Raw genomic sequence first — 12,388 nt, forward strand, 5'->3', positions numbered from 1 at the left:
TACTTTGTCATCTTAGCAACAGGGATGAAGATCAATGGCTAAAACAAGAAGAGGCTAAATATGAATTGGGAAGGAAGAACGATACCGATGTAAATAAAAATTCTGCACCAAATGAAAGCAGTGGTTGTCTTTCTTATCAACATTTTCTGCGAATGGAGTTCTTTTCTAAGTAGTCTAAGTCTACTCCAGTATATAATTAGATAAAATTCTTTGAAAATATAACTTTTTCAAAGTAAATCTTATAGTTGCACAAAAAGAACCAGCATGGGGCTGCCAATCTAAAAATGGGAGTAATGCTAGTGATCTATTCTCCCAACAGGCCAAACTTGAGTGAACTGCCATGAGCCAGGTTTATTTGAATGAGGTCAAGTGGGCAGTCCAGTTGGGGAGCCATCTGCTTCTCTTTCTTCAGTGAAGAGAATAAGAGGACATCTCCCTCCAGGGTTGTCAACCCGGCACTTCCCATCTGAGCAGTGAATCTCTGCAGAAGAGACCATCACTTGCTCTTTCTCTGCCATTACTCATAAAGTTATAATGGACTCACAAGAGGGACAGTCGGGTTCAGAGAAATCCAATAACTGTTGTTCCTGGGAATCTGGATCGCCATCTTTTTTACGTTCTCCAAATTTATAATCTATCAGGTCCAGCTCTTTCTGTTGGAGGCAGGCCATTTGCTCTTCATATTTCTGCTCCTCTCCTAGTCTCTGGAGGTTCTTCAGGGTTTTTGGCAGGCTGTGCCGTCCATGCCAGCCATACTGATTCTTAGCCACCCGGCTGACCAGATGCAGCGACTCCAGAACATTTACAATGTCATAGATGCGTCTCCTTTCCACACCTGTTTGAAAAACAGAGGCCGATGGACATCATGCAGACAAACATTTTTGAAGAGAAGTTCCTTGAGGGCCTGGACTATGTCTGTGAACTACTTTGTCTGATCCCCAATATAATGCCCACTGCGTGGATGCTCAAGAAATTCAACCTGTAAGGATGCAAGCAGTAGAAATTATTTTTCTTTTTCCTTCTTCAGATCCAACCCTTAAAAAAATCTAAGATAAAACATCTATCTAGAGATGGTGACATTTCCATCTGTCTGACAAACAGTATAGCAACTGCTCTTTAGACCCATTAGGCAAACCACACAAACATTTCAGCACGCTGAAATTGGTGGCCTGAGCAATACATGTAACAGTGTGCCTAATGGACACTTGATGAATGGATGGTTGACTGTGACTTGTGTTCCTAATTATGCAGACTACAAAATCAACTGTGTCCAATAACTGACACTTCCCTATTAGACAATACTATCTATCCTTTCATGAAGTTCCAATGATATAAAAAAATTACCTTGATAACGCTCTCAATGGACCAGTAAGGAAAATGGATGCAAATATTATGTTTTCTATTTTGAACTGGAAATGCAGGTGTCAAGGGCTTGAATACCCTTCTCATATTGCTGAAGGAAGCCAGAGCTGGGGTTGGAACAACATGGGAGTCTCCTTTTGTTCATCATGGCTATTGACAATTCTCTGTGTTCTCATTCACCATAACCCGGCAAACAGCCCAAAAGTGAAACACAGAGACTCCAGTACAAGCTGACCACGAAGCTCGGCAGCTCACTACTCACTTTCCCAACACTCCCAAGGCAGCTAGGATTATAAACTGTCCATTAAACCTAGCAAAAATACTTATAGTGGTTAAGGGTGGAGGGCTCTTGGGTCAGACTGCCTACATTTGCATCCCTGATATATCCCTTACTAGCTCAGTGATCTTGGGAAGTTACTTAACCTTTTTGTGCCTTCGTATTTGTCTTATATAATAATGAGGATGAAATGTAACTGTAACTGTAGAGTCCCCAGTAGGTGTTAATTTTAAATACATACTTTTGTCATTCCTTTTGGCATGACATTGGTTATACCTAAAATCCCTGCTAGCATAAGGGTCATAGTAGAAACAGATTTTAAAAATCTCACGTCTGTGACTCATTCTGTTATCCAATAGGCCCCTGGGCACATAGCAAAAGCCTCTAGGCATCTTGCAGAAAACCAGTCCAGCTACAAAGATGCCTTCTTTCATTTCACTTGCCAGGAGCTGTTATATAATCAGGGCAGACTCTGAATATAGCTGTTGGCCCTTCAAAAATTTAATATGAGAAATATACCAAATTACAATGAGAACTCCAGAGCTGAGAGGAAGTTCTACCACATGCATGAAGAGGCATTTCATAGTAAATCAGAACATTTCAGCTCATGACCCTGAAAGGCTTGTTACCCTCACAAGCTCAGGCTTTGGTGCCAGATGCCTGCCGGAAGGTGCTGGCAGGAGCAGGCAGCAGCCCCTTGTCCAGAACTGCCTGCTTCTTTATTCCGGTCTGTTTTCATGTATTAACACATCTTGTTTAGAGCATAGCATTCTATAAACCTTCCCATTAGAAATGTCATGTGACCGCAACTGACACCCCAGCGCCAGCCATACGCCCGGCTGTTTTGCTAGTTGATATCTGACAGCAAGCTGTTAAGCCTCCATCTAGTGGCTAGACATCCCAAGAAGGGAAAACAAAATAAGTTTCTGACCACCTGGAGATTCTCAGTAGGATTCTCAGGTCGCACAGTGAGTGTTTAGTAGGTGCTTTTGGTGAAAACCAACATGACAGCTGCCTGTCTGCACAATCCCTTACCTCTTTCATCTGAACTGAGTTTACCCATCCACTCGCTGGTGCACTAAAAGACCCATTTCACAGGTCTCAAGACCCGTAGGTTACTCTGGGGGCTTGCTCTGTCAGAACGGTGTTCCCTGCATTCAGTCTTCTTTTTCTTTTGTATTGAGGTCATTCTATTAATCCCAATCATGGCATTAGTTATATGGTCAAGGATTTACTAATTTTTGCTATGCTTCCCTTAGTTGCTGACGGGACTTACTAAGAATTCTCAGCCCAGAAAAATAGTTTCCTAGGCTGTGCTATTAAGTCACTTCCAGTTCTGTAAACTGTTACCCATGATATCCAATGTCAAATCTACATGGCACTGGAATCTGGAAAACAATGCAATTTGCATATCCTTAGTTAAATACAGTCCTGCAGTCTGTAACCTGGGATGTAGCACAGACTTCAGACTCAACCCCAAAAGATAGTCATCAGTGAGATAGCTTCCAGCAAGGGATGCCATTTTATGATGTCACATGAAAAGATGGCATGCTTGTTTGGCAGGTCTGGGTGATCAGGAGGTATTGGGAAGCTGTGGAAAAATCTCTGGAGTTCTGCTCCAGGCAGCCATAACATGGGAATGTGCACAACGATCTGCTGCCACACAAAAGTAGGAGTCCACTTTTCTGTTCTCCCTGGGATGTAACACAGCCCTCCAACATCTAATCCATTGTCTTCTGCAGTGACACCGGTGCAAGGCTCCTCAATGGAAGTTGGGTACATGGAAGAAGTAGGCTTCATGAACCCCAATGAAAAGGATATCAGATGATCTTTCATTTTACCTTCATTACTGTAATACTACTTTCTAGGACCCTGGACCCAAAAGCCCTCAACTGGATTTTCACCATGCCTACTGGAAGATGCTGGCAGGAGCAGTCAGCAGTCCCTTGCCTAAAACTGCCTGCTTCTTTATTCTAGTCTGTTTTCATATAGTAACACATCTTGTTGAGGGAGTGTAACATTCCATACACCCTCCCATTAGAAATGCCATGTGAATGCAACTGATACACCCAGGGCCAGCAAGGGGACCCAATTTTTTGATGTTCAGTTGGGTCACTTTCCCTTTCTTGATTAATTGCCCCCAATCCTAGAATACTATATTATACTTCTGGGCTCCAAATCGGCCCCCAACCCATAGCATTCTACTTCCTCTTCCTATAGAGATGGACAGGACAGCTAGGGTATCAACATTCTAGTGAGGGCTGACTAGAAACTGTTCCACATAATAAGAGCTCTCCATGCCAGCCATTGACGTTGGCATGTTACTGACATTATCCCTAACTTTGCTATGTCTCTGCAAGGTAGGTGCTGCAGTCTCTAAGTTATAGACCAAAAAAATGATTAATTCACTTTTTAAAGCTCTTACAGCCTGTAAATTAGAGAGCTGGGCTTCAAATCCAGCCCTATGTGACCCAAAGCCCAGCCCATGGTCTTCTTATCATAACGCACTGTCTCTTCTTCTCAGTTTCCAACAACCAAAATCTGTTTAGCTTTCAGCTTGAATAATTCAAGTTGACCTTCCTCTACTTGGGCACATTTCTCTAGGATATGGAAGAAATAGAACTAAGAAACAAACTAAAAATTATAATCTATCATTTACTTATTTAGCTGATTTCTTCAGAACTTTTTCTTTTTTGTGTGTATGTAACACCTTCCTATTTTTAAGGGGACACCCTGACACCTTCATGTCATTGTGATTTCTGCTTATTTAACGAGTGTCAACAATATGTTCACTCTGGAACTAACTGCAATGTCCACTAGGGGTCTCTATTCTGAAGCAGGTGTATACATACTTCCAGCACACACACCCACCCATCTCACATCATACACTCATGCACGTGAACACACGGATTCTTCTTTGTTATAAGGTTTAGTTGTTTGAGTTATGTCCAAATGACCTTTTTCTAATTTGACCCACTTGGTGTGCCAATCATTGTACAGGGCTTTAAACATAATGCTCTTGCTCTCAAATCTTGCTTTACAAAGTTGAAATAACACCAGTTCTGAACTCCTGGAATCATTATTAAAAATAAAAAGCAGGCTATTTCTAAATAGTTTTGCATCTGTCTGAAGCAAGATGAATTTAAAATATGAGATACTAATTTGTAATGTAACTCTATTATAAAAATATTACTCATTATAAAACTATTTTTTAAGGTTAAAAAAGACTGCATTCTCATTTGGTCCTCAGGTCTAAAAGGCTCCCTGAAATTCCATGTATAATGAAAACAAATTTGACGATGACAAAGGAAGCTCTGCCTGTTCCTATGTCTTCACCCAATTGAGGGGCCCACTCTCCCTCAAGCCTTCGGCCTGCCCAAGGAAACCAGTTTCCCACTGTAACTGGAGACAGGCCTCCAGGTATTCTGATGATACATACCAAGACTGACAGCAACTTCATCTAGGGAGATGGTAGTTTTCTCAGTTGACAAGGGATAACTTGGATAGCGAGCTAGAAACTTCTGGCACAGCAGTCCTAAACTTTTCTGTTTTCTGCTTGGCCTTTGCTTTTCAAATTCGTCCACAGCACTGTCCCCAACAACATCAAGCTACAGAGGGCAGATAGAAGGGAGGGGGAAGATGTCACAGTTAACATCCTAATGGAGAAATGGCAATGGCCAGTGTTGGCAAACTGGGGGGACATCTCAATCCATACCATCCTAGATTCTAGTTAAAATACATTTCCTAATCTAATTCCCTGAATGTTTTATCTATTGTCTTCTCTGGACTGATTTGTTTTCTCCTTTATAATTTGAGGCTGAGTCTATTAGTCAAAAGTTTGACAAATGAAAAATGAGAGTCATTTACAGGTTGCTACAGTCTAGCTACTAGTGCGCTCACTAGGCCTGTGGAATCAGCATCACTAAGGGCTTGTGAGATGTAGAAGCTCAGGCATCAGCTGTATCAGAATCTGCCTTTTCATAAGATTCTAGGTGATTTCTAATGACATGGAAGTTTCAGACGCACTGGCCTGCATTCTGTCACCAAACTGTTTTATATTTTACAATCGACCAAAGGTTGATGAAAGTGAATGAACGCAGTCCAATCATATTCTTCCTTATCCTTTTATTTGTAAACACATTAAACTAGCATCCTGTCTCCTCAACCCACATTTGAAAGGGGCTCCATTCAAGCACCAAGAAAGTAAAAGGCTTTTCGACGAACAGATTCAAAAGAAAAGTCATATAATTATTTCTACAGATTCAGAAAAAGCATTTGATAAATTTAACAGTCATTCACGATTTTCAAAAACACCTTTAAAAAACTAGGAATAACATATCGGGGCCTGTCGTGGGGTGGGGGGAGGGGGGAGGGACAGCATTAGGAGATATACCTAATGTAAATGACGAGTTAATGGGTGCAGCACACCAACATGGGACATGTATACATATGTAACAAACCTGCGCGTTGTGCACATGTACCCTAGAACTTAAAGTATAATAAAAAAAAATAAAAAAAACTAGGAATAACAGAGAACGTCTTCAATGAAGGGTATTCATGAAAACACAACAGCAAACATCTATTTGTAAAACCTTGGACGTGTTCCCTTAAAGTCAGGAAACAATACGGATGCCCATTATCACTTTCTCTTCTATATCATATTGAAGACCCTAGTCAATGCATGAGGACAAGAAAAAGAAACTGAGGCACAGGGACTGGAAAGGAATCAGCCACTTTCCTTCTGCAGAAGATGTCACTATTCACACAAAAAAACTCAAAAGAATTTCAGACAAATCATTAAAAATAGTTTTAGAATTTGGCAAGGTAGTTGAACACAAGATAATATGTTTTTTAAAATCTGCTGCATTCCTATACAACAGTAACAGCAAATAAATTGAAAAGACGTCATTTACGAAAGCAACAAAAATGATAAGGATTTTAGAAATAAATCTAGCAAAAATCTATTTGCATAAAATCCTAAAACTTAGATTTTAAAGAATACTTAAAATTTAGTGAAATATATTGTCTTCATAGATAAGAAAACTCAGTATCTTAAAGAGGTTAATTCTTAATCTCTAGATTAAATGCAATCTCAATAAAATCCAATCTAAAATACACATGGAAGAACAAACAGCCCAGGGTAGCCCACACACTCTGAAGAAAAATAAGTTGAGGGTCCCGTTTTACCTGATATCAGTGCTTATTACAATAGGGTATTAGGGCAGGGATGGACAATGGAACAGGAGGAGTTCAGAAACAGACACACATGTAAATGGAACTTTAATATGAAAGCAGTTGCACTGCCAGCTGGGGGGAAGAGAAAGACCTCCTGAAAAAATGGTGCAGGGCCAACTGATGATATGTATAGAAAAACAAAGTTGTATCTTGACTCACACCATACACAAAAAGCAATTCCAAATGGATCAAGGATTTCATGTAAAGCAAATTTTAAATAGAAAATGAAGGAGAATATTTTTCTAACCTTGGAATAGGGAAGAGCTTCTTCAGACACAAAAAACATTACCCTTAAAAGGAAAAAATGAACTATATTAAACTTAAGAACTTTTGTCCATGAAGAAATAACATAAAGGGAAAAGACAATTAGCGAACTGAAAGAATAGATACATAACACATATAATAAAGGTTTAGTATCATTATATAATCAACTCCTACAAATCAATATGACAAAAAAAACCCAATTAAAATTGGCAAAGAACACAAACAGGCATTTCACAGAGGAGCAAAAAACATGGTGGCCAGTACACATGTGGAAAGAAGCTTAATCTCATGAGCAATCAAAGAAAAGCAAATGAATATCACAAAAAGATACACACTGTATAGACATGAGATTAGCAGAAATTACTAAATTTGACAATTTCAAGTGTCAGAGAGGATATGGATGACTACAAGTTTATATATTTCTGGGGGGAGGCAAATAGTGCTTTGGAAAGCAATTTGGCATTATCTTGTGAACATCTGCATATCTAATGACCTAGCACCTCTACTAGTACGTATGTATCCAAAACAGTAGTTCTCAAACCTTTTGCTCCAAGGACTCCTTTATGTTCTTAAAAATTACTGAGGACTCCACAGGGCTTTTTGTTTATGTGGGTTATCTATTGATAGTTACCATGTTAGAAATTAAAATTGAGGCAGTTAAAATGTTTTGTGAGAAAGGGGTATTTTATACATTATTTTTCAAATCTCTTTAGTTTCTGGATTAATAGAAGAGAACTGATTCTTGTGCTTGCCTTTTGTAGTCAGTCTGTTGCAATATCCACATTGTGTACTTCCTGGAAGACTTCAGTGTACACTTGGGAGAGAATGAGAGTTCAAATGGCAAAGGTCTTTGTATAATTATGAAAACAGTTTTGACCTCCTGACTCTCTGAAAGACTGTCTGTGGACACTGAGGTCCCCAGATGACCGTTTGAGAACCACTGCCCAAGGGAAACTTGTATTTGTACACCAGAGACATAAACAAGAATGAATATCATAGCATAGTCTGTATTAGCCCTAAACTGCAAACAACCCAAATGGCTATAAACAGGAGAATGAATAAACTGTGGTGTAAGCATGCAATGGAATGTTATATAGCGATGAAAGAACTACAGCTACATGCGAAAACACAAATGAACCTAAAGGATATATGTTGATTGACAAAAGCAAGTCCCCTAAGACTATAAATACAAATTCAGAAGAGTGGTTATTCTGTTGGGGAGAGAAATGTAAATTAATTACATTGCACCCGTTTTTGGGCTGAGAGGTAGATTCATGGTGTTAAAGGTACTGCAAAGGATAAGTGTATTTTAGATGATCAAATAGTCTATCAAAAGGTAATAAAGATTAGTTTTAAAAAGGTATTAAAAGTCTGTTTTAACATTGAGTACCCCAAGACAGTAAAAAGGGAACAATAGACACCAGGGCCTACTTGAGGGTAGAGGGGTGACAGGAGGGTGAGGATTGAAAAACTACCTATTGGGTATTATGTTGATTACCTGGGTGACCAAATTATCTGTACACCAAACACTCGCAAAATGCAATTTACCCATGTAACAAACCTGCACATGTACCCACTGAACTTAAAAGTTAGAAAGAAAAAAAAAAAACTACTGAAAACACTTGACTTTGATCTAATAAATCAGACATTAAAAGCATCAGTATAGTAAGTTTTCTGGATACAAGATCAATACACACACAAAAAAAATCAATTACAATTGTATATACTAGAAACAAACTACTGGAAATTGAAACTAAAAAAAAAATACAATTTGCAATAGCATCAAAAAATTTGGAAACCTAGAGATAAATCTGACAAAAGATGTATAACACCTGTATACCAAAAATTGTGAAACTCTGCTGAAAGATATTAAAGCCCTAAATTTTAAAAGAAAGTCTGTTTTAAATCCACCGAAATTTTAGGCATTTACTTCCTACAGGTGGTGAACATTTCTAGTGACTGATCAGCTAAAATCTCTCTATAAAGTTTGGGTAGAAAACCAAAATTTTAATTGTTTTAGGGGCGTGTTAAACAACTAGTTCTACCAAAGTAAGAGATCAACAATGTTACCTTGTGAAAGAGGTCACTAACGATTCCCATTGGCTGATTTTCACTTTGCTATATTTTTGTCAAAAAAATTAGAAAAAATCTAATACTTATATGCCTTTGACAATAAAAGGCACATTTAATCTTATTTAGTTTTTAGAACCCCAATAAAATCAGGACAGGTACCACAACCCTCATTTTACAGGCGAGTAAATTGAGATGCACAGATCCTGAGTGATATCCCCCACTCACCCAGCTAGTGATTTGAACCTAAGGCCTTAGACCAGCTCCTTGTGTGTTCCACATCAAATATAAAACGGAAAGGAAGCCAAAGAACAGCCTAGACTTAAAAAAAAGGAATTGTGAAATTCCTCTGGCTTCAAGCACATAGGAACTACTGTGTGATTTGTATTTAGTTACATGAAAGAATCTCTTACTACTACCACTAATCTACCACTGCAAGATATATAACAGATTAAATTCATTTTGTTCTATGAATTTCAAGTTGTAATTCGAGACATCTTTTTTCTCTCTTCCCAATTTCTTCATTTTGGCAATTTTTATAGCTTGAAAAATCTGCCAAAAAGAGAAAAATGGCTAATAATACTGAAATCTGCAAAACTTTTCTTAGCAAGTCTGAGAAAAAGCTTGATGGGAAGTGAAAATAATTAACTTTTTTTTTTTTTTTTTTTACAAAGTATAGACAGCTGCTTATTCAACAGCACTGGTTCCCCACAGAACAGGTAATTTAAAGATGGCTTAACTTCAATAAAGCCCCAAACTAACAAACTGAACATATATAAGAATAATAGAATTTCCTAACTAAAAAATATTTACATTAATATTATCCCTAAAATCTGGGCAAAATTAAAATTCACAGCAGTATTTAAAAAAATCCAAATTCCTTCATTAAATAAAAATGATTAAATATCATTACTTTAAAATAATTTATCTTTTTTAAATGAGCCCTGGTCCAGGGAGTATCATACAGAAAAGAAAGCATTCATTATGAAAAATAAGATAGAATGAGAATTCTACTATAAATCAAAAGATACTCAGTTTGCCACTGCTTTTGGCTCAATAGGAGCTGATAAGTTGACAGTTCTATGACTTTTTAATAATCAAGTAAAATTGTTTAAGTTCTAAAAAATCCCTGAGGAGCACAGTCTGTTTACCTGTAGAGAATCTGTAAATGCATCGTCCTTGTTTTCAATGGGTCGGAATAGTCCCTTTTTCTTCTCCCGGTCCCTTATATCTGGGCTGGCAGCACTAATGAGCATCTTCAGGTTAGCTGTGGGTGTCCATGGTTCCGCTTGCTGTCTGTCAACAAGCTTAACTGGAGTAATGGGATTTCTTTCTGGAGTAAATTTTTTTTGCTTTGATAAATCAATTGGTTCATTTTTTATTGGAGTCTTCGGGGCCATCCTTGATCGATCAACAAATATATTTTCCTATTTTAAAAAAGAGACTTTTAGCAAGAATGAGAAAGGGCAGGTAACAGCTAAGAGTACACTTTGTTCCCAATATTCACTAAGACTTGAAAATACAAATAGGACCGTATGTTTAGGGCTGAAAAGTATCAGGATAGGACTAAGGAAAAGTAGTCATGGGAAAAGAAGAGTGGCTCCAATGAGAAGTAGATTATACTCTGCTACTCCTTTTACACCTATCTTTCATGGTATCTCTGTAAGAGAAATCACAACGTATCTGTTACTGTTGCATGTTTACAACAGCCGAGGACTATGAGGGCCAATGTGGGTTGAGTCCATATTGTTTCTAAGTGTCATCTTTTTTAAAACACTACTTACAAGTTTGCATTGACTAGTGAAGAGCAACAATGCTTCTGTAGTTCAATGTGTACCAGTGCTAATACAGCACTTAGTAGCAGGACCAGTTAATGGAAGAGCATCCAACAAAATCCTACATTTTAAGCCAACCTAGAGAGCTCTCTAATGTCATTCTCCTAGAGCAGTGCATCTCAAACTACCCATGGTAAAGGACTCGTTTTTTTAGATTTCTAAACTCCTGCAAACTGATATGTGACCTTACCTCATAGGACTAATATGCAACACAACTCCCACCAGATGTGATTTGCCATTTGAGTTTGTCACTCAGACTGACCCACAGCTTCTTCAACAAGAAGAGACCACTAATCATAAGCTTAGATATGGTGGCAATACTGAATTGCTACTGAGGTTTATTTTTCTTCCTTTTTTTTTTTTCTTTTTAAAGATAGGATCTCACTCTGTTGCCCAGCCTGAGTACAGTGGTGTGATCATAATTCACTACAGCCTCAAACTCCTGGGCATGTGCAATCCTCTCGCCTTAGCCTCCCAAGTAGCTGGGACCACAGACATGCACCACTACACCCAAATACTTATATTTTATTTTTTGGAGATAGGGTCTCACTCTGTCACCCAGGCTGGAGGGCAATGGCATGATCACAGCTAACTGCAGCCTCAAACTCCTGGGCTCCAGTGATCTTCCCACCTCAGCCTCCCAAAGTGCTAGGATTTCCAGTGGTGTGCATACTACAGTGGTGTGCACACCATTTCCAGTGCACACCCCTGCACCCAGCTAATTTTTAAAATTTTGTGTGGAGATGGGGTCTTGCCATGTTGCCCAGGCTGGTCTTGAACTTCTGGCTTCAAGTGATTCTCCTGCCTCAGCCTCCCAAAGTCCTAGAATTACAGGCATGAGACATCACGCCTGGCCTTTTTAAATTTTTTTAGACATCGGGGTCTCACTATGTTACCAAGGCTCATCTCAAACTCCTGGCTTCAAGTAATCATCTCATCTTGGCCTCTCAAAGTGCTAGGATTACAGGCATGAGCCACCACATCTAGACTACTGAGGTTTTTAGGTGCTTAACTCCCAAGTTCCGTTCTTAATTTTTTGCACCCTGGTGATAGTTTGTGGAATAGCATCTGCCTCCAGACCACCTGTTGAGGTAGACTGTCTTAAATAATTCTAAGAAAAGATTAATGATGGGCGCATTGTAAAAAAGGACTAAGTATATAGAATCCACCTTTGGAACTAACAAGTTCTTTCCCCTAAAAAAGTTTCAAAAATTCAATATGAGAATTCGATAATTCAATATTCCAAAACAGAAAGATTCTCCTCTTTCTGTAGTATTCCTTTCCAGTCAATAGTGTCTCATATAATTATAAAGGTAGATGAGTTCTCTGTCACTTCTTCCCTGTA

The 12,388-nt window shown here is 38.6% G+C and overlaps 1 protein-coding gene across 3 annotated transcripts in view; it reads right to left on the reverse strand.

Annotated features, from left to right (window-relative positions):
- E2F7 (E2F transcription factor 7) overlaps positions 1 to 12,388 on the reverse strand; it is a 42,321-nt gene that overhangs the window by 21,765 nt on the left and 8,168 nt on the right. For all 3 annotated transcript variants that reach the window (XM_032170804.2, XM_032170805.2, XM_032170806.2), the window contains 3 exons: positions 10,360 to 10,635; positions 5,079 to 5,247; positions 545 to 835 (listed from right to left, as the gene is read on the reverse strand). In XM_032170804.2, the coding sequence (XP_032026695.1) occupies positions 545 to 835; positions 5,079 to 5,247; positions 10,360 to 10,635 (736 nt within the window). The remainder of the gene's footprint in view (positions 1 to 544; positions 836 to 5,078; positions 5,248 to 10,359; positions 10,636 to 12,388) is intronic.

The sequence above is a fragment of the Hylobates moloch genome, unplaced genomic scaffold, assembly GCF_009828535.3.
Source record: "Hylobates moloch isolate HMO894 unplaced genomic scaffold, HMol_V3 SCAFFOLD_12, whole genome shotgun sequence".
Taxonomy (NCBI): Eukaryota; Metazoa; Chordata; class Mammalia; order Primates; family Hylobatidae; genus Hylobates; species Hylobates moloch.